The sequence below is a fragment of the Takifugu flavidus genome, chromosome 1 (genome assembly GCF_003711565.1).
Source record: "Takifugu flavidus isolate HTHZ2018 chromosome 1, ASM371156v2, whole genome shotgun sequence".
Classification (NCBI taxonomy): Eukaryota; Metazoa; Chordata; class Actinopteri; order Tetraodontiformes; family Tetraodontidae; genus Takifugu; species Takifugu flavidus.
In genome coordinates, this window is record NC_079520.1 from 3,179,750 (window position 1) to 3,207,500 (window position 27,751).

Consider the following 27,751-nt stretch of genomic DNA (forward strand, 5'->3'; position numbering starts at 1 on the left):
GAGTATTGGGAGGAGGAGGATAGGCCATTAGGAGCCTTTAAAAACTAATTGTAAACGTTTTTATTAACGTTGCCTCAAGCGGCCAGAGTGGGTACTGCAGCTCACTTTTCTAGTTTATTGTGTGTCCGTTTGTGTGTCTCCGTTTGTTGTGTCTCCGTTTGTGTGTCGTGACCAACAGCAGGCTACAGGTTACTTCCCGACTCCTCACTGATAAATAGGCATTTATACTTCATTTACTGTCAGGTCACAGAAACGACACAATGACAAGCGATGTGTCATTTTGTGATAATTCACAAACGCAAACAAGCAGATTTTTATGCCTGTATTTTTTAAGGGTTTATTATATAAGAAATCTTTAATATACATATGTCTGTTGATATAAAAATAAGAATTACGTAAATGCCGATGGCGGATCTGCTGAGGCCTGTTGGTCGGCCTTTAAGGCCGCTTCCTCTGGTAAATAAATGTAAAAATAATATTATTCACGCGAACATGCTGTTTTCATGGATACATTTCAAATCGAAGCAGCTAAATTATTTTAGTTCCTTTCAGCGTTTTTAAGGGGGGCACGAGTCACATGACCCCGCTCACGGAACTCGCGCACAGGTGCTGAGCGTAAAGCAATAAAATTCCAAATTTTATCCATTATTCTTCCGTTGTGAACCTCAACACAAACGTTTCCATGGTAACCAGCTCCAATCAAAAACCTCCAAAAAGGAGGCGCACGGTGCAGCGGTTCGCATCTGTTTCCGCCCGCTCTCACGCGCACTTTAGGCCCGCAGGGACCTGGTCTGGGCCCAGTGACGGACTGGGAAACCGCCCTAGGAGCCACAGCGGCACCCAGGCCCGGCCTCGCCGGCCCGTCCCGGCCCGGCCCGGCCCGGCCCCGCAGGTAGAGCAGGAACCGGGCTGCATTATTTAAAAGTCTCACCCCTGACCCACATTCAGCACGGGCCACCGCGCGCTCAACATAAACCTCCAGCTCTCATCTCTGCGCTGATTGGACGGAGGGGGGCGCTCGGGGACGCGCCGCCGCGAACGCGCGCGGCCCGTGTCTCCAGGAGACTCTCCCGCGTGACCGCGCGTGCCTCCGCGGTTGATAGCAGTCGACCCCGGCGCGCGACCGCAATCCGTGTCGGGCGTGCCCGCCGGTGGAATGCGCGCGCCCGCCGCCTCCCTTCTCAGCTCGCGCCCGGCGCTAATTGGAGTGCACCGACTGATGTAGCCTGTAAAATGTAAATACTCGAAGGGTTTCGTTACTCGAATTTCTTCGGTCGTTTGTTTAAAAACAGGAGGAAGGATGAGCAGGAATATTCGGGATCCTCATCCCCGTTCGTCCCTTTTCCCGAGCGAGGATGGAAACTCCGCGTCGTCTCCCTGGAACAAGTTCATCTTTGCTTGATGGAGCCGCTGTGATTCTTTTTCTCTCCCCCAGTTATGTTTCTTTTCTTGCTGCGTCACTTGTTTTTCGGGTCCCGTTTCACCCGTGGAGCGGAGCTTTAACCGGGCCGGGAGAGAGACCCCCCTCCTCCGCGCAACTTCTTCCGTTTGGGGCTTTATTCCTCGACCTTTGCTAGATTTTGACATTCTATTTCGCCCTCTCGCCGGTGGATTAGCAGAATATTGCGGGTGGCTTACATGTGCGGAGACAGAGGCTCTGTGTGTTGGTGAGGGATCCATCGGAGGCTTATATAAGAGGAGCCGTCATGTATGCGGGACGCAAGAGGAGAAAACCGGTCCAGAGGGCGTAAGTACACTTTTATTATCAACTCCTCGTTATTTCCTTCGATAACCATCAAAACTAGCCTCCTGTCAGAGGCTAAAACCCGCATTTGCAGGCTTCCATGAATGGTGTCAGCGATATGGAAATAATTAGAAGTTGATATTTTCTTCGCTCCGGCGCGCAGATCGATTTCCAGGCGCAGAGTCCGCGTAAAAAGGGCGAGATGCGGAGGATGAAATGCGCCCTGGAATAACGGTGTGTTTAATGCCCGCGGATTACCGCAGGCCTGCATCTGCGGCCTGATCCCAACCGTCAACACTGCCCTGGGATCAGCCCCCCCACCCCCCCACAAAGACACTCCACGTTTGACACGTTCTGGCCTTCTATTAATGTTGGGTTGCTGGAACCATTTGCGCGTCGTGCGCCATTTTCAGCAGCCCTTTCCCTCCCCGGTGGTCCGGTAACTTTAGGCTATTTCATTTTTTAAAATTCCTTTTTGTACTTTCTAAACGAAATAATATTATAATTAAAAAAAACGGTCATTTGACAGAATTTAGCGGCGTGTTTATTTGGAGGGGGGGATACGAAGAATCGAATTCAAATAAGCCTTTTTTCATATCATAAATTAATGACATCAATTTGAAAAGTGGCTGTTATAAATTATTATTATTATTATTCTAATCATCATCATTATTATTATTGTTGTTGTTGCAGCCGACTGTGATCTTTATATCATTCGTCCTCATTTTAAAATGATCGGCCCGGTGTGTAAAAGATCACCAGAAGTAGATCCCTCCATTACACCGCTGCTTCTCCTCTATCTCTGTTGGAAGGGGAACCACTTAATACCTCCTGAATTTAAAGGAAGACCATGTTGTCTTCTGAAGGTTTGTGGGGGGAAACAAGCTCTTTCCTAAAGGAGGATCTGTTCATGACAGAAGTCCCATAATCCCTCTGTGATGACCGGACCCAGCGTGTACTGACACCGTCACAGACCCACTTTTGGTTCTTGGATTTGATATTTAGGCCTAGGAGGAACAGTCTCTCTCTCTCTCTCTCTCTCTCTCTCTCTCACACACACACACACACACACACCACACACACACACACACACACCACACACACACACACACACCACACACACACACACAACACACACACACACACACACACAACACACACACACACACACACACACATCCCTGCCCAGTGACATCCCAGCACTGACGTACAGTGTAAACAGACCTACATCCATATTCATGTCCAGTGATACATGTGACAGTGTGAGTCAGGAGCGCTCGTGGCAGATGAAGCGTGCACGCGGCTCCTTTAGCTGCCATATTGCTGCTTCTCCCTCTTTAATGGAACCCAGCTGATCCCTCAGAATCGACGCCACCTCTAATCGGACGCAGAACAAGTTTTGTGGGTCATGCTAGTTGCATTTCCAAGCAGCTCTTTTCTGGCTACAAATACTACTATAATAATAATAATAATAACAATAACAATAACAATAATAATTTATAATAATAATAATAACAACAATAATAATAATAATAATTCCTGACAGTTATAGGAAAGATTTTATTCAGTAACACTGCGGTCGTGTGCTGCAGTACTGTTAACGTCTCAAACAACTGCTTGAAATCTCGAACAGCCTTTTAAAATCTTAATTTTATTATATTTTTATATTATATTATATATTTTAATTATAATTTTATTTATTATAAATCTTTAATTTTGCCCAAAGGTCACACAGCATATTCTGAAATATCCTGTAGTAGAAAGTCTCTAATTTATTTAATTGGATTCTGCTTAATCGGGCTTATCATTGCAGTACAGAAACATCCTCAGCGTGAATGTTCTAAGGGAGAACTCAGTAGAATTAGGGCTGCAGGGCTGCAGAGGTTGAAGCAGAAGGGAGCCGCATCCTTCAACCGCTACCGTTAGCTTCTTAGCTTCTTCTTAGCTTCTTCTTAGCTTCTTGCCCAACCCTGCGTGGCCTAATCACACCAGGGTCACAAGGAGACAACACAAAGCTACCTGTCAACCTCCAGAGATGCATTTTTAATTTCCTCTCTCTCTGGTCTTGGTCAGGGTGAAGCAGCCGCCAGCCGAAGGTGCCAAGTCCAACCCGTCCAAACGGCACAGAGACCGGCTGAACGGGGAGCTGGAGCGTCTGGCCAGCCTGCTGCCTTTCCCAGAGGAAGTCACCGCCACTCTGGACAAACTCTCCATCCTCCGCCTGAGCGTCAGCTACCTGCGCGCCAAAAACTTCTTCTCTGGTAAGTTCAGCACGTAAGACAGCGCGACTGCTATACAGTAGCTATACAGTGGCTATACAGTAGCTATACAGCAGCTATACAGCAACTATACAGTAGCTATACAGTAGCTATACAGCAGCGATACAGCGGCTATACAGTAGCTATACGGTGGCTATACAGTAGCTATACAGCAGCTATACAGCGGAAATACAGTGGCTATACAGTAGCTATACAGTAGCTATACAGCGGCTATACAGTGGCTATACAGCGGCTATACAGCGGAAATACAGTAGCTATACAGTAGCTATACAGCAGCTATACAGCGGATATACAGTGGCTATACAGTAGCTATACAGTGGCTATACAGCGGCTATACAGTGGCTATACAGTAGCTATACAGTGGCTATACAGCGGCTATACAGCAGCTATACAGTAGCTATACAGTAGCTATACAGCAGCTATACAGTGGCTATACAGTAGCTATACAGCGGCTATACAGTGGCTATACAGTAGCTATACAGTGGCTATACAGCGGCTATACAGTGGCTATACAGTAGCTATACAGTGGCTATACAGCGGCTATACAGCAACTATACAGTAGCTATACAGTGGCTATACAGCGGCTATACAGCAGCTATACAGTAGCTATACAGTAGCTATACGGTGGCTATACAGTGGCTATACAGTAGCTATACAGCGGCTATACAGTGGCTATACAGTAGCTATACAGCGGCTATACAGCAGCTATACAGTAGCTATACGGTGGCTATACAGTAGCTATACAGCGGCTATACAGCAGCTATACAGTGGCTATACAGTAGCTATACAGTAGCTATATAGTGGCTATACAGTAGCTATACAGTGGCTATACAGTGGCTATACAGCGGCTATACAGTAGATATACAGTAGCTATACAGTGGCTATACAGTGGCTATACAGTAGCTATACAGTAGCTATACAGTAGCTATACAGTGGCTATACAGCGGTTATACAGTAGCTATACAGTGGCTACACAGTGGCTATACAGTAGCTATGCAGTAGCTATACCGTGGCTATACAGTGGCTATACAGTAGCTATACAGTAGCTATACAGCAGCTATACAGTAGCTATACAGTAGCTATACAGTGGCTATACAGCGGTTATACAGTAGCTATACAGTGGCTACACAGTGGCTATACAGTAGCTATGCAGTAGCTATACAGTGGCTATACAGCGGCTATACAGTAGCTATACAGCGGCTATACAGTAGCTATACGGTAGCTATACAGTAGCTATACAGTGGCTATACAGCAGCTATACAGTAGCTATACAGTAGCTATACAGTGGCTATACAGCGGCTATACAGTAGCTATACAGTGGCTACACTGGCTATACAGTAGCTATGCAGTAGCTATACAGTGGCTATACAGTGGCTATACAGTAGCTATACAGTGGCTATACAGTGGCTATACAGCGGCTATACAGTAGCTATACAGTGGCTATACAGTAGCTATACAGCGGCTATACAGTAGCTATACAGTGGCTATACAGTAGCTATACAGTGGCTATGCAGTAGCTATACAGTTGCTATACAGCGGCTATACAGTAGCTATACAGTGGCTATACAGTAGCTATACAGTGGCTATACAGTAGCTATGCAGTAGCTATACAGTGGCTATACAGCGGCTATACAGTGGCTATACAGCAGCTACACAGTAGCTATACAGTGGCTATACAGCGGCTATACAGTAGCTATACAGCGGCTATACAGTAGCTATACAGTGGCTATACAGCGGCTATACAGCGGCTATACAGTGGCTATACAGTGGCTATACAGCGGCTATACAGTAGATATACAGTGGCTATACAGCGGCTATACAGTGGCTATACAGCGGCTATACAGTAGATATACAGCGGCTATACAGTAGATATACAGTGGCTATACAGTAGCTATACGGTGGCTATACAGTAGCTATACAGTAGCTATACAGTAGCAACGAGTTCTGTGCTAGAAGGCCAATAAGAACAGTTACACATCGATCGCGTCTGTCATGTAAAGCTGTTTCCAACCGCTTCTCTTTTAATCTTTGGGATCAATATCAAATTAACGAGCTCTGGTTGTGTCGAGAACATTGAGGGCCGTGTTTATCTGTAGCCTAGCTTAGCACAAGTGCTGTCAGGGAGCTGGAGCCGCCTCGGGAAGAGCAGAATTCCATCCAACACTGCATCCCAGCGACGCATCGTTGCAGGCTTGTTCTGCTGGTCTGGGCTGTTCCTGGGGAGGGGACGTGGATCCGATCAGGTCCCCATTAATCTGACAGGAAAAGGAGCCTGTTTCTGAACGCCGCCCTCAGCCGTCGCACCGTTCTGTCTGACCGCTACGGCGCCGCCGGACCTCTGGCTCGCTGGCTCTGGGTTGGTGCTGGATGTGTTTCCTGACATCTCACGGCTCATCTCATCAGCTGGAGATGTGGAGAGCGCCGCGCCAACAGGGGGAAGGGCCCCGGCGCCGCCTCATCCAGATGATTTCATCCGAGGGAAAGGCCCTCAATATTTCATGGAGGCCCATGTTAAGCATGCGCGGGGGCGTTATTGCTCATTCCAGGTTCAGAAGATGGAGGCGTCACCAGGTGTCCATTAGAACGGCCCGGCGAGGCGGCGGCGGCGAGGCGGCGGCTCACACGCCAGCGGACGGATGTGTCCAGTTAGCCTTGACTCTGTTATTTTAGGTGGCAGATCCTTCAAAGAGAATGCTGCAATGCGGCCGTCGGATGCTTTTGAAGCATTAATAATTGAGACAAACCCTGGAGTTTAAAGAATTCATGAAATGGAGGCAGAGCGGTGTTTGTTTAAGGCAGCGGCTTTTGGAGATGGCGAACGGGGGTGCGAGGACCGACCCCGGCGCCGCTGATAGGGCTGATGGGGCCGATGGGGGGGTTTTCTGCCTCTGATTTAAAAGGCGCCTTCGCGTTCTCCTGAAGAACACACAGGAATATTGGCTGCTTATTCAGCCTGTCAGACTGAATTATCAATCGTGGATTTCAGGACCAATAGGTCAAAGTGTAGCCCGTGGACACGCCCCCCTGTCTAACCGCATTAGCCTACTTCTCCAAGGGCTCCTAAGTAAATTACGAGCTCAGGGCCGCTACATTAAGGAAGCGACTATAAGGAGAGAAAGCTCCTCGCCCCCCCAGGGCCCGTGGCTCCGGGCCATCCTACGCGGTCGCCCATACATTGTTGTCTTTTAGCCGGACGCATCAGAAAACGGGCCCACGGCCCGCTGCGCCCGTTAATTCGGGGGTGAGACCGGTGCGGTGAAAACGCGGCCCCCGTCGCGGAGAAGCTTCCTGCTTCCTGTTTCCACCAACAGCTTCGGCGTGGTGGGACTTTGCGTGTAGGTAGGAGCAGAACAAAGCCCAGGCGGAGCGAGGTTAATCTGGCTGACAGCATTACCCAACCCCAGCTGCCATCTTTGTTATTGTCAGGGGCAACAATGGGCCCCCGGGGGGGGGGGGCGTTCCCAATACTGATAACCTGGAGATGTTTCCAGCGGCGTCGGCGTGGTCGCGTGATGGCAGGATGGAGCACGTCTCATCAGCCGTGGTGCAACATTTAGTCACATGGGGTACATTTGGGGGGGGGGTGATCACATTTACCCCCAAAGTGTAAAGGAGCCACACATTTGTTCAGTAAAGCAGTGATGTCATAATAATGCCCCGCTTTTAAGGAATAAATCATCACAACCGCTGGTCATGTGACAGCAGTTATGCTGTCACATGACCAGCGGTTGCGTAATAAGCAGCGCTCAGATGGTTGCCACGGCAGCGGCGGACAGGATCTGAAACAATAAACAATAAATAACAATAAATAATCCGGAGGGATTCATGAAGGTGCAGCGTGTTGTAGAACCCTGAACTTTATGCTCCTCTTCAAAGATGGGATGTTTGAGGACGGAGACGTCGCCCGTTGCCACGGCAGCGACACCACCGCTAGCTAGAAATATCTGTTAGCTGATGTGTCGCCCGCCGCCGCTACTGCGGCCTGATTGGTTACGTAAGCTGTGCAGCTGTTGTGGGAGTCTTGTCACATACCATGACACCCAGCGCCGCCCCGCGCGCCCCCCCCCTTTTAAAAACGGGACCAATGATTCGCTGTTGAAGGCCCGCCCCTCCCCCACCTTCCTGTAGGTCACAGCGCTCCCCTCCATGACAATCGCGCCTCCCCGTCCTTCCTTCCATCCTTCCATCCTTCCGTCCTTCCGTCCTTCCGCTGCAGGGCTTAACCCCATTCCCGTCCACCGCCCCGCTGATCACGATATGGAACAGCGAGGAATGCAGGCCGCCAAAGGAAAATCAGTTGTGACCCCACCCCCACCCCCACCCCCCCCAGGCCTACACCCTGTCCAAACCCTACACCTCACCTCCTCCTCCGCCCACCTCGCATAAGCAAATATTCCACCACGTGATCCGGGGGGCTCGGGAGACACTAAAGCGTGCCCCCCCCACTGCATTAGCGGCGGCCCGTCCCCGTTGTGCGCGCGCGCTGCATCCACGTGCACGTCGGCGGATGTGGGGGCGCTACGAGCGCATCGCGTGTTCACTTGCCGCTGCGTTCGGAGGTTGAAGGAGTTGAAATGTTCTATATTTACTCGCTGCCATTCACACTCTGCTGGCATAATTAACACACAAACACACTCACACACACCCCGGACGGCGCCGGCGCCGGCAGGGCGGCGCGGTCACGTGCTGACGCGCACGGGCTGATGCTCAAAGTTTGGGAAGCGTTTGGATGGTGATGGCGTTGGTGTGGGACGTTCTCGAAGTGTTAACAGGATGCGTGATATCAACAGTTATTAAACATTAACGACAGGCGCTAGAAGGGGCTTTTAATCGTGGCGTCTGAATACCGTCGTCCTACATAAATGAGAGGAGACGCTGATCACGAGGGGTTGAGCGTTGTTGGGGGTTATCCGGATCACAAACCGCCAACAAGGCCAAGCGACCGCCGTCGCCCTGGAAACAACAACGGTTAGCAGAAGTTAGCATCCGTTTGTAGGTTCTGGTTCAGCTGAGGGTTAGATTTGTGTGATCCTGCTGATATTAGCTCATCTCTCAGTGTTTAACCTGATTAATGCACGTTTAAGTTGTATTCCAGTCCCCCAACCCCCCCCATTTGTCACTTGGCTACTATGATTAGCTGTAGCATAAGCTTTCTTGGTACCAATAATGCCATTACCTTGTGGGCAGATTAACTGACCAATTGCTGGCTTTTACATAAGCTAACAATGTCTTATGCTACTTCTGCGTGGGCTGACAGTGCACGTGCGCCCTAGAGCATCTATTGCTAACCTCTTCTTTAGTGTCACGCTGTCACTGGGCTGGAATGATGACATGATGGACATGCGGGAAGTTGGTCTTCCTGCTTGTTTACATTCCAAACAAATCAATTAAAAGTATGAATTTAGCAGGATGAGAGGAGGAAGCGGAGGACGCCTCCGGCCACGAGTGACTCGCGGGCCTTTTCAGCCGTGAAAGTAAAAGTAATTCCTTGTTTTGTTCCGGCTCCGCTGCCTGCGGTCAGAATTGGGGCCTGGCGCGGTTCCAAAATAAACTGCAGCACAACCACATCCCTCCAGCGAGGACGGGGCGTGTCCCGACAACACGCCGCCTCTCCCCGCCCCCCTCCACCGAAGGCTTAATATCTGGGGTTAATGCCGTCCAAATATAGCCCGTTTCATGATTCAGGCTCATGCTATTGTTATCCGGTGCAAGCTAACTGCAGCTACATGCTAATGACATTAACAAATAACCTAATTCTGGTTCACGCTGACACTTTGAGTTAAATTTGTTTCATTTGCCCTATTATTTATTAGTTTGTTTATGGCCTAATTTAGTTTCAGTCTACAGTCATTTTAACAGCGGTGCTCTGGCGCTAACGAACATTCCCCCGCGAGTGCTTGGCAGGCACTTTGCCAAACACCGCAGGTTGTTTTCTTTTTTTAATCGTGGCTTCATGTAACAACGACTGGACACGGGCCAGAGTGGAGGGTGGGGATTTAGCTAGAAATTGAAGCACAGAACATCCCTGGTAATCCCGTTGTAAATAGCATAGTGGGACAAATTAAAAGTGGTCAAATATTTGATAAATATTTGCAGCGCGCCGAAGGTTTTTGGGGAGCTTAAGGCCCCCCCCCCCTTCCCCCCCGGCAAACTAAAACCCAGCGTTGCTGAGGCGGGCCTGGTTCTGTGTGGACACGGCTCCTGGGCTTTGGGCTGGAGGCTCCACGTGAAGGAGCAGAACCCACCTAATCGTACAAACCCTTCTTATTTGAACTGAGGTTCATGGGAGGGAGGCGCAGTATTATTGTCAGTGTCTGCAGCCATTAACCGAGCGGCTGCTCCAGGAAGTACCTGAAAACCTCCAAACGGGGCAGAAGTATGACAAACTGTCCGATTTTCAGGGTGGTTGCCGCTTTGTCAAGTCTGATCCATCAAACTATGGAGCAGACGTTTTCCCCTGAGGGGCCCCAGTGAGAGGAAGGCCCACACCACCCCACCACCGGCTTGGCTGGGCATCCCAGAAACGCTCGTTTCCTCAGCGACGTGATGACGGGGTTTATCGTCTGGACGGTTCAGATGTTTTTGGACGTATTTAGGCTCAGAGCTGTTTTTCGATGTCAAGAAATAGTTCGAATTAAAGAGAACGTCTTGGGGACGGAAGGTATTACGGCTATGCTAGGTCCGCGCGGCGGCGTGCGCGGTTTAGCATCCCGCCGTGCTTCGGTCGGAGGAGTGGCTGCTTGTTATGACACACGTATGTTACGAGATCCAGGATGTAAATTTTTCAGTCTCCACACTTGTGTCCACTGAAGCTTGATAACAGGATCTGTTCTTTGTCCGCCTCTGGCTATGGTGTTGGCCTACTTTCCTCTACTTCCTGATGGCGTTCCCGGCTCCGCCGCCTGTTTTCCGACGCCGCTTAGCGTTCAAACGTGAGCCCGGTGAACAACAGGAGACGGCGTGGACCCAGGGTTGCAGTTAATGGTTGTCAGGGGCGACCTTAAATGAGCTGAAAGGGACAACTTTTATGCATCGAACCAAAAGAAACCGTTGATTTAGCTGGAAGCGGAGACTGCTAGCGTCCCTTTGCTGGACAGATCGTTAGCATATGTCACTGGCTGCCTCCTCGCCCGTTGATCCAAAATGTCTGCATGGGAATAAGGTCAGGGGTGTCCCACCAAAGCGCCGTCCCGTGTGAAGGTACCGGCCACATCAGACACCCCCTCACACGGCCCATGTGATGTCCTGACCCGGCCCCGCCCCTCCGATGGACTCCGTGTTAACCTCGTTTGTGGATAACAAAAGATCTGCCCCGGAATCCAGTCAGCCGGCGATGTCCTGCGTCACCTCCGGGGTCAGAGGTCATCACGGGTCGCAGCGTGCTGCTCCTGGAAGGGTCAGAGATCAGTGTGCTCGACCGCCGCCCTGTTTCTATGACATCATTCCAGCTCGTCAGCTCGATTCAAATGTTAGGAATGATCTGCGTGGAGGTCAGGGACCTGCTGTTGCTCCAAACGTTGCTCCTTGTTCTTTAAAGAACCGAAGAACTGATCCCGAGGACGGAAGACTTCTGCCTGCGGAGGTCAGCTTCTCCAAACGGCTCGCTGCGTTCCCCCCCCCCCCCCGTTTTACCACTTTGGACACAAACGCTTCCATTTCACCTCCTTTGGTGCCCTTTGATCCTTTAGATGCACTCGGGAAAGCAGCCGATGAGCAGTGACCTTCTGGGTTCACCCTCTCGCAGGGTTTAAGCACTGGGGCAGCCCGGACGGGAGGAGATAAAGATATGATGTCACACCGGGGAAGAGGGGAGTCCTGGGATGAGAGCAGCTGGGGGGTGGGGGGGCACGGCTGCACCGACTAGCATCATCCGCGTCCCCTCGTCGTCCTCACATACTGGAGACGTTGGTCTCAGCACGTCCAGGTGTCAACGTGGTCTCAGACTGTTTTCCTGTCTCCACCCGCTCCAACTGTCCCCGTCCACCCTGTCCACAGTCACCCTGAACACCCGGAACGGAGCGAGTGAGGCGGCGAAGGAGGAGGACTGTAAGACGCCCCGGCTGGTGGAGAGCAAGATCCCTGAAGGAGACCTCCTGCTGCAGGTGAGTGTGACCTCAGTATAAGTCAGCAGGTTATTTTAGCTACTCCGGGTTCCAGCCAGAACTGGCCCAGTTCAGTCAGTTTACGGGGGCAGTGACTAGTTCTGGATCGCCCCCCTTCCTTCGTTTTCCAAGAAAACCCTGTTGGGGCCAAAACCGAAAGTTCCGAGAGGCTCAGGGCAGATTAACGCTCAATAGCAGGAAGTATCAGGAGTCACCTGTGGGGCAGCCGGTTGGGCTGAGCAACTGTGGCGGGGTGGATTCTGGGGTGGATTCTGGGGTGGATTCTGGGGTGGATTCTGGGGTGGATGTTCTGGGGTGGATTCTGGGGTGGATTCTGGGGTGGATTCTGGGGTGGATGTTCTGGGGTGGATTCTGGGGTGGATGTTCTGGGGTGGATGTTCTGGGGTGGATTCTGGGGTGGATTCTGGGGTGGATGTTCTGGGGTGGATTCTGGGGTGGATTCTGGGGTGGATTCTGGGGTGGACTCTGGGGTGGATGTTCTGGGGTGGATGTTCTGGGGTGGATTCAGAGGTGGATTCTGGGGTGGATTCTGGGGTGGATACTGGGGTGGATACTGGGGTAGATTCTGGGGTGGATTCTGGGGTGGATTCTGGGGTGGATGTTCTGGGGTGGATTCTGGGGTGGATGTTCTGGGGTGGATGTTCTGGGGTGGATTCTGGGGTGGATTCTGGGGTGGATGTTCTGGGGTGGATTCTGGGGTGGATTCTGGGGTGGATGTTCTGGGGTGGATGTTCTGGGGTGGATTCTGGGGTGGATGTTCTGGGTGTGGGTTTGAATCCTGTCGGGTGTATTCACACATGGCAGCGAGCGCTCAGGAGCAGACTCGTCTCCAGACTCCTGAGCCGGTTAAACAGATCTCACAAGGTTAACGGCGGTTAACCCTGCTCGCCGTCTGCCAGATCTTTTTGGGTCCTGCTGCATTCACTGATTTTCCAGTCCAGTTCCTCCCAGTTTGTAGCCTACTGGCGTTCCAGGAGTGTGGATGAGACAGCGGGAAGTTTTCCCTCAGTTTTTTTTAAACCTTCCACACAGGTGATGAGAGATGGAAGCGGCTTCACAGACTCCAGCTCCACTTCCTGCAGCTCCACTTCCTGCTTCCTTTCAGCGAGCGATGCCAGATTTATTTTTGAGATTCCGAAGTGGTTCTGTTGCTCTTCACATCGGACGGGGATGAATTATGGAGGAGCTGTGAACACATTCATTATTCAACCTGGGGCGGACACGACAGAGACTCTGTTACAGTTTTGGAAATAACCAAACCGGATTTAGACCAACGTCCTCTTCTCGTTTCTGCTAAATCGGTGGGCTGGATTTTCTTTTTTTTTTTTGCCCCCCCAGCGGTGCTCAACAGCTGGGAGGTTAATGAGTGCACGCCAGTAGACTGGTGCTATCTGCCCTGGTTACAGTCACACCACATGAACTCGACACGACACACTCGCACCAAACAGGCAAATCAATGTCAAATAGAAATAGTTTCCTATCAAGAGATCCATGAGGATCACAGCACGAGGGGGGGGGCAAACGGGAGATCTCACACGGGTTTGCTCATGTTAACCTAGAACCTTTTTATGCCTTTTTTGATATACAAAAGAGAACGTTTCAGTTATTCCTGCCACATTTTGTTTGTGTTACATGTTTACTGTTTTTTACAATGATGACCCCATAAATAATGTCAGCCTGAGTCATCGCTGCGCCCTGTGGGCGGATTTGGGGAAGAGTGTGTGTGTGTGTGTGTGTGTGTGTGTGTGTGTGTGTGTGTGTGTGTGGCAGCGTTTGCGTTAAGTCAGGTGGAAATGTTTGACCAGCTGTTCCTGCTGAAATGATGAGTGAGCTTCTTTGGACTCTTCCTCTCCCACATTTGCTGTTTCTCCGTTATTTTCTCTTAATGAGTGAATGAATTCATTAAGAATGAGTAATGAGTTTTAGGCTATTAATAAGACCATCAATAAAAAACACCATTTTTCTTTCTTTTTGGGGGGAAATTGATTTAAATAATTACTATTTTAACAGAATAGGGTTGAAAATGTTCAGCATTTTTGTTAATTCGAGCAAGAGCTCAGTGAATGCTGTCTTTTAAGCATCTTCTGATTGTCCCACAGGCTCTCAACGGCTTTGTCCTCGTCATCACTGCCAGTGGGACCATCTTCTACTCGTCTCACACCATCCAGGATTATTTGGGCTTTCACCAGGTACGCTCGCACAAACCTGAACCACAGAACAGAACCTAGAACCCCGTGGAATGATCTCAGCTTTCAATAGATTGCGTGCCCTTCCAAGGGACTTCCAAAGTCCCGGACTTTTCCTGATCCAGGAGAACTTTTTTGGTCTGTTGTTGAGAGGAGCGACCCCCCCGCTGATGTATGTCACACTTTATTAGCCTGAATTACCCAGAGGCCCAGGTGAATCCGGGTGGACGGCTTGCGTGCTGCATCTGCAGGGAGCAGCTCAGGGGTCTGCTGTGGTGTGGATGTCTCCTCCCTGCATGGTGTGGACTCAGAGGAGCCAAACTACAGCAAGAAGAGCTGACCTATTTATAGCCCGGCCCTTTTCACAAACCACCAAGCACAGCAGTGGACAACCATCAGCATGGAAAGCTCATCGCTCAAGAGCGGAACACATTAGAGCAGGGATGAGCAACTCCAGTCCTCCACCACCAGATTCAAGCTGGGTTTTCTTTCCTGCCGGTCAGAAACTGCCTCCACCAAGGGGAAGCCTTGTCCACCTCTAGGATAGAAAACCCAGCATGGATCTGGTCCTGGATCGATCGTTTAACCCTTAATTATTCTGTTTGGTTCTGCACTTACAGCAGCAGATAACGTAGTTCAATCCCAATCGCTGTGAAATGGAAGCACAAGCATGAGCGGGATAATGAGTGGAAATTCTCCCTTTCCCAGACTGACGTGATGCACCAGAGTGTGTATGAACTGGTGCACACCGAGGACCAGCAGGAGCTCCGGAGAAACTTGCACTGGGCCTTGAATCCTCCTGCTGCTGCATCCACCAGCTCCCAGGACTCCCCCCAAGGTGACTCTCCCTTCCCTCATCAGTTAGTAGAGCACTTAGACCTTTCCCAGAAGATGCAAAGCAAGAAAATAGAAGCAGCGCTTCATTTCAGGGCCTTAGAACCAAATCAAGGGAGGTGGTTTGTGTCACTTGATGAGGAGATTATTATGAGTCATTGGTGTTTTATCATACTTTGCTGTATAATCCTGGTTCTTCCAACACTAAACTGAACTTTAATGAACTTTTAAGGTGAAATCCGTCTCCCTAAATTCAGCCTGAGGGCGGTTTCTCTTAAATAACTGCTGTGTGAACAGACAATGTCTCAGTATCAGACAGTTAAGTACGCACAGGTTAGGCTTAAAGCCTTAAGACCATCATCAGGTCAGGTCACATGACTCTGTAATCTTCACTTATGGCTTATGAGGTGAAGTGGTCCCAGACCTGTATTTGGGTTTTAAGATGATTATGTTTATGTGTTTGGTTCTGTGAGTGTTGAGAAACCTGAACAGCCTTCAACCAGCCTCATTCTGCTCAAAGATTGTTCTCTTGCTCTGAGATGAAGGCGTTGCAGCACAGGTTCACCTTCAGGGCTTTTCATGTCGGTGCTTTCAGGACATCCTGCCCCACATCAGCTAGACAGTCCAGTCAGTTTTAGACACAAACAGTACTGCTGCTACATGCTGATTCAATGTAGAATATTTGCACACTGAGAGGACTCTGATCTCTTACAGAGATGGAAGCAGACAGCAGCTCCTCTTTGCTCACCTACAGCCCCGAACATCTTCCTCCAGAGAACTCGTCCTTCCTGGAGAGGAACTTCATGTGCCGCTTCCGCTGCCTCCTGGACAACTCCTCGGGCTTCCTGGTGAGTTTCAACCTGCCAGATAGTGAGCGGATGATTGTCTTTCAAAAGATATTCAGAAGATGTGAAGCGTTCCTCTGAAGGATTAGAACCAAAATGAGCTTTTATGCAGATAAATGTCACCTGGCGCTGCATTTAGAGGTTGGAAGTGTTGAATTGCTCCACGCTACGTTGATGTGTTGCCTTTGCAGGCGCTGAGCATTCAGGGCAGACTGAAGTTTCTCCATGGACAGAACCATCGGCAGGAAAACGGAACAAAGATCCCGTCCCAGCTGGCGCTCTTTGCCATCGCCACCCCCCTGCAGCCTCCGTCCATCCTGGAGATCAGGACCAAGAACATGATCTTCAGAACCAAACACAAGCTGGACTTCACGCCGATGGCCTGTGACGCAAAGTGAAGAAGCAAATTATACATTTAAGCAACCGTGATTTGGCTATAGGAGCAAACTCATGATTTTTGGGTGTTTTTATTCAGGGGGAAGATCGTTCTGGGCTACACAGAGGCGGAACTGCGGGTACGAGGCTCCGGCTATCAGTTCATCCACGCTGCCGACATGTTGTACTGTGCAGAGAACCACGTCAGAAGTAAGTTCTGTCGGCTCATCCAGCTCAGGAATGTCAGTCTGGATCTCTGCACAGATGTGATGCGCCCCCAGACAGAGAGCCAGAGTACCAAAGGTCATCACCAATGGCCTTCTGAGCTGCTGTGGGACTCTTTTCAGGGCTAATTGTGATTGGTCAATGTTGTTTTTTGCTACTGAACATGCAGCTGTTTCACAAGGTTGCCAAGAAATAATGTTGAGTTGTGGAGGCCTGGATGGGGCTGGTCAGGGAGTTCAGACAGCTTTCACAACTAATCCTGCTGGATTACGGAGCAGATTGTGCAAAGCTGCAGAGGAGGAGAGAGCAGGGCAAGCAAATCCACCGCCTGAGCGCGGCATCCCAGATGATCCATGCAGCAGCACCAACAAACACACAGGGGTCAGATATGTTTACTCTTCTTACTGTAGAGGAGCTGTCAGCATCCATAAATCAGGATGTCAAGAGGAGTTTGTGGCCCTGCCTTCCACACGTCTCAAGGAGGGGAGAGCACACGATAAATGTGCACTGACAGGCGACTTAAGGGAGCAATTTCTTCACGGTCATGCACTCATGATCCAGAGAGCATCTTTATTTATGTAATCTGTGCACAGTGACCTAATAATCCCCATAATTTATGCTAGTGCTCACAATTATTGAGTAAAAAAATCCTTGAAAGTTAGAATTGGGAAACTTCCGAGCTGCTTAACTCCCTCTGGAGTTTAGGGAAACCTGCAGGGGAAACGGGAGGAATGTTGCACGTGTCCACGCAGAGCAGGTGGTCCTCACACCGCCCAGGTGAGGACAGCAGTCAGGGGCGCCACTGAGATCACCCAATAGCATTTAAAAGATCCAGGTTGTTGCCCTGGTTTGAAGGGAAACAGTTTGTATGTTTCCACTGGATTCCACCCAAAGGCACGTGGGAGAGTAACTGAAGGCTGAATAATCCTGGAGGGGAGTCTGATCCAGGCTGTGGGAGCGCTGACACTTGTGTTTTCCAGTGTGACGCAGAGCTGAAACAACCTCTTTAAAGACAACAAGATTATTCTGGAGCCTCAGACCTTTCTACACGGATTTGAATAAAGCCATTTATGCTTCAGCGCCGACATCGCTGAAAGCTCCAGGTTTACACGGGAGAATTCAGTCAACTGAGAGTATCCAGTATCCAGGCATCAGCTCCCCCCAGAGAGGAAATGATGTCCCATTTGAGCTAAATATTTGGCATCAGTCGCGTGTTTGCATGTACTCTGGCGTCGTGGCCCGACTGCTAACATGCTCGTGCTCCTTGTGGACAGTGATGAAGACTGGAGAGAGCGGTCTGACCGTGTTCAGGCTCCTCACCAAGGAGAACCGCTGGAAATGGGTCCAGGCCAACGCCAGACTGGTGTACAAGAACGGCAAACCAGATTACATCATCGCCACCCAGAGGCCTCTTCTGTACGTTCTGTAACGTTTTGATGCTGTACCCGGCGAGGCTGTGGTGATGATGTTTTGTGTCTCCACAGGGATGAAGAGGGAGGCGAGCACCTGCGAAAGCGTTCTATGCATCTACCTTTTACCTACGCCACCGGGGAGGCCCTGCTCTACCAGGCCAACCATCCGATCGCCGGCTTCATCGATGACACTCATGAGAAAAATGGCAGCAAGTCCAAGAAGAGCCGGACTGACCGACTGGCGAAGGATGGCCTGGACCCCGGCTCCCTCCTGGGGGCGCTCATGAGCCAGGATGAGTCGGTGTATGTTTGTCAGCCCGCCCTGGAACCTAAAGTTTCCTTCCACAGCAGCTTCCTTGCAGAGCAGATGGGCTTCTCCAGCGCTGATGCCTCCAGCCTGCGCCGGAGCTGGGACGAGACGAGCAACGGAGTCGTGGCTCCGGGCGCCACCCAAGCGCAGGTGGGAAGCAGCTTTGACCCGCTGCTCGCTACTCTGGACTCCCTCTCCCTGGAAGGCCAAGGGATATTGGACTCTGATGAGGGGGGGTGCTCTAACGGCGAGCTCTTTGGCGCTCTAGAAGGACTGGGTCTGAGTGCGGAGGACCTTGAGCTTTTACTGCTGGACGAGCGCATGATCAGAGTGGAGATGGACCCCGAGCGCGTGCCCACCTTAGAGGATCTGTTGACAAACGACGAGATTCTTTCTTACATCTACGACTCTATAGAGGGGAAGATGGAGTCCGGTGGTAGCGGAGGACAGGCGCCTCCCAGTACGTCCTCGGCGACGGTCACGACCGAGGCGCTCGCTGGACATAACCCCGCCTCTGGCGCTAATGTTCAAATGCAGTTTCCTCACCAGAAGCCTCCCCTGGTGGAGCAGGCCCCCATCGTCCAGCTCTCCCAGCAGATGCAGCAGCACCTCAGCATGCGCCCCAGCAAAGCTCCGCCCAGCTGGGGCCAGCAGGGCAACCGCCTGACCAACGCCATAGCCAACGGAGACTTGATGAACCAACAGTCCGTCCCCGGGAGACTGTGGTCGTCCCAGGACCTGCTGACGGGCGCGTCCATAGAGCTGGAACCCTACCCGGCACAGCAGTCTGTCTTCAATGGCACGACCTCCGAGCTGGACAGCGAGCCTCATCAGCAACACGCACACCAACACTACCTTCAGCCGCCGCCGCCGCCGCCGCCCGGGATGGACAGCAGCCACCTCTCACAGCAGTGCCATGCCAAACGGAAGGCAGCCAACCTCAACGGCGTGTGCGGCACTTCCAGCACAGATCATTCCGCAGGGAAGTCTCAGTGGCAGGGCTACGGATTCAGCGAGAGCCTGGCCACAAACTCCTGCCTTGATAACAGCCAAAAACCTCTGACCACCACCTCTCTGGAGCCCTGTGCGGATTATAGCATGCCTGATATCGACAGCGTGGGTTACCCCCTCAGGGAGGAGTTATTTGGGAGGCAGCAGCACGCCGCCGAGTCCACGGTCGCCTCCTTCCAGGGGCTGAACCACAAACAGCCGCAGGAGTCCATCCCCGTCCCGCTGGTGCAGGTCATCTCCAGCCTGTCACAGCGCCCTCCCCCCAACGCCTCCCTGGAGCAGATCCTGGGGGTGGGCAAACCCTGCCGGCAGATGGAGCATTACAGCATAGTGACCACGGAGATCCCTCACGAGCCCAGTCCCAGTAAGGTGAGCCCACTGGAACCGTGGTAGCGGTTTTCCCTGTTTGAAGGGCAAATTTAGGAGGTTTATAAAAGTTTCCACATAAAGGGGGGTGAGTCATGGCTCCGTTCTGACCTTTACTGGTTCCCCACAGAGGAATCTGTCCACTTTTTATACTTGATTAGTGAAATTCTTGTGGGCAGCTGTGACATTTAGAGAAACACATTTGAATTTCCGGCCCCTCTCTGAATAATGGAAGCCGCCCCATCCCGTTCTGGAGTTTACCTGCTGAGTCGTCCTTTCTGTCCACATTTAATGGGCTAAATGTTCTTGAGCTTGTGAGTTCGTGAGCTCAAGAACATTTACTCTCGATTTACCGGTCGATCTTCGTTCCTACCCTCACCTATGGTCATGAGCTTTGGGTGATGACCGAAAGAACAAGATCACGGGTACACGGGCCGAAATGAGCTTCCTCCGTAGGGTGGCTGGGCTCTCCCTTAGAGAGGGTGGGAAGCTCTGCCATCCGGGAGGAGCTCGGAGTAGAGCCGCTGCTCCTCCGCGTTGAGAGGAGCCAGATGAGGTGGCTTGGGCATCTAGTCAGGATGCCCCCTGGACGCCTCCCTGGTGAGGTCTTCAGGGCATGTCCCTCTGGTAGGAGACCCCCGGGGAGACCCAGGACACGTTGGAGAGACTATGTCTCTCGACTGGTCTGGGAACGCCTGGGGATCCCCCCGGATAAGCGGTAGAGGATGGATGGATGGATGGATGGGTGGATGGATGGATGGGTGGATGGATGGATGGATGGATGGATGGGTGGATGGATGGGTGGATGGGTGGATGGGTGGATGGATGGATGGATGTTCTTGCTCATGCACCACCTGACTGTCTCTTCCACAGATGGAGAACGGCTGCATTCTGAACACTTCCTACAGCGGCGGCTGCGCCCTCCCCAGTCTGAACGGCGCGGCGCCCCCTGCTGTCCAGATCCCCGGCTCAGAGACTTTGCCCAGCCTCCCGGACCCTCCGGCCACCGGTTTCTACCTCTGACCACCTGACCAGGAATAGTGACCCAGCAGCAGGACACTTTCATTGGCCAGGACCCCTCAACAACTGGACCAGCCTTATACATCGAGACATGCGCCTACTCGCTTTTTCTTTGTTTCTGTTGGAATTTGTAAGATATATATGTTATTTTTGCTGTTGGGGAAGGTATCACTGTGTTGTGTTCCAAGTCATGATATCATAACGAGTCCTTTGTTTACAATGATGCAGTCGAGCGCGCCGACTTTAACAGAGAGGTAAAGCTGGCGCTGCGGACGGGCGGCCACAGCGCGGGTGCTGCCGCTCGGCGTTTCCATGGCGACGCCGCCGTCTCTTCAGGAAGGATCGCGCGGGAGCGGTTAAAGGACGTCAACCCGTCTCGGACATTTTCCTCTTTTTCACCAACTCTCAGAACGTGCAGAAACGTGAGAGGAGGGGAGGCTGTCATGAATGTACAGACACGGGGGGCAGAGGCAGCAGCCTCAGGTCCAGGATCCAAATGCAGTAATTCCTCCTCAGAACCGGATTTATCCGAACCGCACCGCCCGAAACAGCGTCCCCGCCCCCCCCCCGTTTCCCGTCACGCTTCAAGAATGTAATCTCTCCGCGTTCCAGCGAACAGTTTCAAGCATGAGATTAATCCAGATCGTTTCTGTTTGTTTGTTTTCTTTTTTTTAAAGAACAGAATATGGAATTTATGGCTAGAAATATCCTGCACTTTATTTCCAGCAGACCCGTAGTGGGAGGCCGTCAGAGCTCCGGTTCGAGGTCCACTTCAGGTGCCGGGTCGGCGTCCTCACAGGCACAAGCGTTAGGCTCACCACTTTTATCTTCGCCACTTGAATAATCCTAGATATTTTTCGTCGATGTCGATAACGTTGCTACTGTTTTCTGAGTTTAACTGATTAGATTTTTCGTTTTTAAAAAAATCTTCTGTATTTATTCGTGTCCTCCAGCACCCCCCGTCCCCCTCCAACACCCCCCCCCCCCCCAGGAAAACACAGGATCAGTTGCAGGACGGCAAACAGTGAAAAACCAAAAGCCAGTGGCGCTGATGGACAGAGATCTCTGAGCGGAAGGAGCGAATGTTTCCCGAAGAGCTGGAACGGAACGACGCGTGAGGAGAAGCTGAAAAGAGATTTACATTTACGTGTTCAAATAATGTCATTACTATGGGTATTAATATTAATGTTCTATGTTTTATGTTGCAATGTGATACACATGTGGTTACGTCTCTGGGTGGCTAGTTTAACTCCCTTTTTACTACGGGCAGACATGTTTGCTATATTTAAAAGGATCGACGTGACATAATGTGAGGGAAAATAAAGGTGTACATACAGGCGAACAAGCTTTGACAAATACAGGTATGTACAGAGTTTTATGTCACTCGTTTCAAGCACTATTTTTTAAAACATGCTTATCAGATTTCTTTGTTGTTGTTTTTTTTTAAATGTAAATAGTCTCATCACACAGCACTGGACTCTGTGACAGCCTGGAAATGGTGCCATAATTCTGAGACTTGCTTAATAGGCTGTAATGTGGGAGAGGTGGGATTGTGTCTCGTGTTGTCGCCGCGGCGACGTTGACGTGCGGCCAGGCCGAGGTGTGGATTCGACCTCTGCCCTCTGGAGGCTCCTCTGCAGCTGCGTTGTTTTGTTCCTCGGACAGAAATAGAATTCTTGAATCACACTGAGAAACACGAACATCATGTCAACATATGATCACTCTCTCTCTCTCTCTTTTATTTGGATCCCTCCAGTTTTTGTACACATGCAGCAGAGGTTCCAGACCTTTGTCAGTGACTCCTAACTGTGGTCCCCTGACATGTAAAGGTGCTGTGTAGCATTTTAATGTCAATAAATCATTACCACATCGAGCCTGCTGTGTGGAGATCTTCCTGGAAGTACTGCCCCGCCCTGGAAAACAAGATAAATGTTTGATTATTTACCGACAAAACCGAAAGTTGCGTTCAAGGGTGGCAGAGCGACACCTTTTGGTCACTCCGAGTAGCAGCAGCACTACCCGCAATGGCCGCTGGGAGGTGGGTGGGGCTTTCTGGGGCAATTTAAGTATTGCTTTAAAATGCATTTCTGTTTTAATCTGCTGTGGAGGAAATAATATGAAATTTAAAGCTGTATGAGGCTCATCAGTGACATTAAAATATTACAACATAAAGCTTTATACATTATAACTATTGTTCAAAAAGAGCACGAATTGAATTGAATTGAATTGAATCAGATTTATTGCCATTGTTCATGTAATACACAGTATTACACAAGCTAGGAATTTGTCTTGGTGTGACGCTGCGACATTCAACATAAAGAAGACAACACTAGAATAAGATAAAAAAAAAAAGACATATATACAGTATATACATAAATAGTAAGAAAACGAGCACACACACACACACACACACACTCCCTGTTACATTCCCTGCTCCCTGACCTATATGTTCATCACTAATTCTCTTTCTCCTCTTGCATGTCTACACGTACATAAATACACGTCAGCCAAAGTCACCTGACGCGAAGCGTCTCCAACATTTGGCTGAAACAAATCCATGTTTGTGGAACGCTTTACTCAGCACGTGTTTCCTGTTGAACTGTTTTTACTTCTAAAATCAAAGTCGTTCCGTGATTGACTAATCTTGCCTTGTTGAAGAAAAAGATAAAAACCCGTAAAAACAATGTGGAAATGATTGTTTTTACCTTTTTCAGCCATTATCAAAGAACAATGATACATAAAGGCTCTCTTGTGGAGGGGCGAGAGGGTTTTAAAGGGCACCAGTTTTTCTTTACAGACATACTGGTAACAGTCCATGGAAGCTCTTTTGCCACCTGGAGAGAAGCTCAGAGTTTCCCACCACCGCCTCCAGAGCCTCGGGCAGGAGGAGCCTGGGGAAGCATCATCCAGCGACCAGCTCTCCAAACACTGCAAAACACGGAAAGTCAGAGTGATGTCCAACAGAACATCAGTGTGATTTGATGAGGAACATTACTAGAAGTGGGCTGATCAACAAGAGAGGTTGCAGATTGAGCTCCAGCAGAAAGAGGTGAGCTTCAGGCAGGAGCTCTTAGAGGTTTGACAAGGCCAAACAGGAGCTGCCTGACCTCTGCCAGCAGTGGGAGGAAAAAGAGAAGAAGTGGGCTCAGACTCAGAGAGCTGGAGGAGACCGTCCAAAATAAAGAAGCGGTCTGTTTCTGGCTTATTTCACAAGCTGTCAGATGTTTAAATCCAAAATATGAAGGAAAGGAAAACGGTGGAAATGGGAATTTTAAGAACTCCCATTGGGAAAGAAAAAGATTAAGACTAATTCTAGACGTCAGTATAATGCTGACTTTTAATTTCTCTAAACATTACCGTTACTGTCTTTTATTTCTGACAAACTAAAATAAAACTAATAGTACAATACCAAAAAATAGTATTTACTCCTCCTACCGATATTAAATATAGAATCAGAGTGTTTGTCTCCCTCTACTGTCATGTATTTGTACTACAGCAGTTTTTGACTGAGCCGAGCTTTTAAAAATATTGTTTTATGAGCTTTGAAACTGGTGGGAAGTCTTATAAGGCTTATTTTCGATACATCAGACGATTAAGATTTAACAAAAACCACTAAAAGTCTAAAAAGTGAGCTGTGACAGTTTCATTTAAGCCACAATTTACCTGTAATGTGCACTTTATTCCGCTGGGTGGCAGCACCGCACAATAAGACAATGATTTAGGACTTTCTTCCAAAAGTGAAGAAAATGTGACGTCAACAACCTCCTGCTGACTCCAGGTAGGTGGAAAAGACCCAAATGAGGGTTCTGTTCTCACCACAATGTTCTGTTCTGGTTCCTATTACAACCGAACCTCCAGTTCTGGCGGTAAGACCACCAAAACTGAGGAGTTGTAATCCAGACATTGAAATACATCTTATTTTCGGGATTTTTTTTTTTTTTTTTTTTTTTAAAACGGTATTGGAAGTTTAATTTCAACCTCAATGAGCATAAGTGTTTTTGGGCCAGATTACAGAACCTTCACCCACTCGACTCTTTGTATTTAGTGGAAGCGTCCAAGAAACTTCCCACTCACTTCTTCTCCCAAACAACCTGTCAATCAGCGAGTGACTGGCAGCACTTTAGTCCCCCAGATGTGCTCCATCCATAAACAAACAAATAAATAAATACTACTACTACTACTAATAATAATAATGATGCCATTTTACTGACAGAAACGAGGCGCTAATGTTTGAATTAACTGGAGAATCAGCGACCATTCGACGGGTTCAGTTTCTGTTTGGAAACCACAAAACACGCAGGAAAGGTCAATGAATCGGGAATGAAAGAGAGAGGGAAGGTGGAGAGAGAAGGGGTGGGTGCGGGGGGAGAGGGGGTGAGGGAGGGAGGGAGGGAGAGAGGGAGAGAGACCCTAGCGGACAGCAGCAGAGAGGGAGGTTGGACCGGGAACAATAGAGAAACGAAGCCAGCAGCCACCCTCAAACCCTCGGAAAGAAAGAAGCGCGTCGACGGGGATGGAGGGATGAGGAGGGAGACGGGAACATGTGAGGAATAACGACGGGAACCTTTTCCGGAGCGGAGCACTTTTCTACACACATCTGTGTCTTTTGTCGCTGGGTCGGATTGAAGCGGATTCCGGAATGAACCCCGCAGAAGCGGCCGAGGAGGCGCCCAGCGACCCCGATACTGATGCCTTCTACAAAACAGGTAGGACGGGCCGACGTGCACGAAAGGCAAGCGCGTGAGTGCGCCGAGGGTCTGCCGGGGGCGAAGTGACCAGCAGCAGAAACGTGCAGAGAAAGAGTGGGAACGGGGGAGGGAATCCGGGCTGGGGACGCGTTTAAATCCAGCCCGGAACAATGGGAAACGCTGCCCTGCGTGCACACGGTTGATGCTTTGCACGGGACTACCTTGCAGTTGGGCTGGCGTGCGTGTCGTGCGCGCGCGGAGCTCATGTGCCTGATGCTGATGCTATCTGCAAGAGAGGGATCGCGTCGGTTCACGGGGATCAGCAGATCCGCTCGACGCCTAATGGAGAGCTGTCAGAGCCGCGACCAGCCAGGCGCGTGCGCGTGCGCTGGCTGTCATTAGCGCGAGAGATGTGGTGATAGTGATGGCTGCACCGACACCTCCACAAAAGGGCTCCACATCTGGCACTTCTGTTGGCCGCTGTAGCCAGAACCGGCCCGATCAACGGGACCGATCAAAGCAGCAGATCAAAGATCAAAGCCGAGAGGGAAGGGCCGCTGAAGCGTGCAGGAGTAATCATTTACCAGGAACCACAGGAAGTCATGAGAATCTTCTGCTGACTCTACTTAAGGTCCATGATTTCTGGCTCCTCCAGGAAGGTTCCTGCTGGTGGTTCGTGGGTACTGCAGCCTGCTCACAGGTCCGAGCCAGCGAAAGTTAATTCCACGTTCCTTTATCAGCAACAGATGCTTCCCTCTGCCCCCCCCTCCCTCAACATCCCAGTCTTCGATCTGCCGAGCGATGTGCAGCCGAGATCTCGTCCCTCCAGAGGTTGGAACGCCCCGTTTGGAGGCGCGGGCTGAGTCCTCGTGCGCAGCGCCACCTGCGTGCTGGAGCAGGTGCTGTCAATTTAGGCCCATTCTGAGAGTCATTAATCACAGATGTCGGAGCTCTGAGGTTCTGCTTCCTCTCTGCTCGCCGCCTTTTCTGAATCAGGACGACGCGCATCATCAGACCCGATTACGTCTGTGCCCCGGGACACGTTCTGTAGCCTCTGCTGCAGCTAACACTGCCTCTAATGCCATTTTCCCACCGTAGAACTGAAAATGAAAGTCCCGGGAAGCTCGTGCGCTCCTCCTGACTCAGGATTTCAGCGCCACACCCACCTCCGCCATCCTGATAAGGTTTCCTGTGAAAAATGGGATATTTCTGTAAACGTAAGGAAAGCCGGGGTCACGTGATTGCCCCCTTGTGGCCGACAGCAGTAAGAGAATAAGCCCCTCCCTCTGGAGTTGGACTCTTCCCTTTTCTGTCATTAAATATGAATCATTTAGGATTTAAATGATTCTTTGAGGGTCTTTTGTAGAATTTGCTACCTTGGTTCCACCTCCCATGGAATTAGCTTGGACGTTAGCGTCAAGGATGTTAGCATCTAGCCACAAGTCAGGCTGAAATTTGGCAGTCGTTAGCATCGTGTTATTAGCATTCTTACGGCGTATACGTTCATTTAGGCCCGGAGGACCGAACAACAACAAAGTTACGATGTTTCTCGCATCGAGTGTGATGTCCTCGTTTCAGTTTTTCCCTTTATCAGCCGGTTGCCAGTTCGGCTCCGTTTCCAGGAGATGGGAACGAGTCTGCCGGTTGAGTCATCGCCGCAAACTATGAAAGGCTGCAAAAATAGAATTCTGTCTGATTCACTGAAATCTGATCAAAGGCTGCGACGACTTTAGGAGAGAAGTCAAGTACGAGTCCCAGGGAGCGCAGGAGGGAAGAAACAAGCCATAATCAAGATGAATGCTGCGGCGGTGCAGCCGAGGGCGGGCGGGCGGGCGGGAAGCGTCTCTGAACATGGCGGAAGATGCCTGACAGCTTCTTTATGACTTCTCTGGGAGGGAAGAAGAGACAATAGGAGGGAAAGAAAGACAAATCACGCTTGGATGTAGCTTGTCGTGCTAACATCCAGCCCAAATGACTTCGTTAACGTGTTACGATTGTGATCGGCAACGATCTGGGTGTGTCGGAAACGGGATATCATGTCTGAGGACGTCCTTTTTGATGGGCTTTTATGGGCTATGACAGCGTTAGCATGCTATTGGCCTGGTTTCACCCACTCAGCAGGAAGAAGGTTCTGGCGCAGGTCGTTCTGTCACGTGTCCGTCACGTTGTTTGGACCCGCGACTGATCCGTTTTGCTCTATTTTAAATTCCTGCATCAGGTTTGAGTGGAGGCCGCGGAGGAAAAGCCCGTTCCGTTGCCCTCCAGAAGGTTCTAGCGTCCAGTAGAAATGGCAGCCTGTGCTGCGAAGGGCTCTGAACCAACAGGCTCAATGT

The 27,751-nt window shown here is 50.4% G+C and overlaps 2 protein-coding genes and 1 long non-coding RNA gene across 4 annotated transcripts in view; 2 read left to right on the forward strand and 1 right to left on the reverse strand.

Moving 5' to 3' along the window:
- The first annotated feature begins 1,142 nt into the window (after positions 1-1,142).
- Positions 1,143-22,603, forward strand: LOC130522375 (aryl hydrocarbon receptor-like). 2 transcript variants are annotated; one of them, XR_008949609.1, is made up of 12 exons: positions 1,143-1,747; positions 3,818-4,005; positions 12,019-12,125; positions 14,246-14,335; positions 15,041-15,170; positions 15,881-16,014; positions 16,203-16,405; positions 16,487-16,596; positions 17,886-18,027; positions 18,096-19,713; positions 20,584-22,091; positions 22,188-22,603. XR_008949609.1 is itself a non-coding variant. In XM_057026719.1 (11 exons), the coding sequence occupies exons 1-11, from the start codon at positions 1,707-1,709 to the stop codon at positions 20,731-20,733; spliced, it is 2,913 nt and encodes a 970-aa protein (XP_056882699.1). In that variant the 5' UTR covers positions 1,143-1,706; the 3' UTR covers positions 20,734-22,603. The 2 variants fall into 2 exon arrangements, 1 of the variants encoding a protein (XP_056882699.1); XM_057026719.1 differs by having other exon boundaries at positions 20,584-22,603.
- Positions 22,595-27,225, reverse strand: LOC130522381 (uncharacterized). The gene is made up of 3 exons (XR_008949610.1): positions 26,003-27,225; positions 23,436-23,658; positions 22,595-22,643 (listed from the first exon to the last, which is right to left on the reverse strand). It is a non-coding gene; the product is annotated as an uncharacterized LOC130522381 (long non-coding RNA).
- Positions 25,142-27,751, forward strand: part of LOC130522374 (kalirin-like) — a 72,625-nt gene continuing 70,015 nt past the window's right edge. The window contains 1 exon segment of the mRNA XM_057026703.1: positions 25,142-25,436. Coding sequence (XP_056882683.1) covers positions 25,370-25,436 — 67 coding nt within the window. The 5' untranslated portion in view covers positions 25,142-25,369.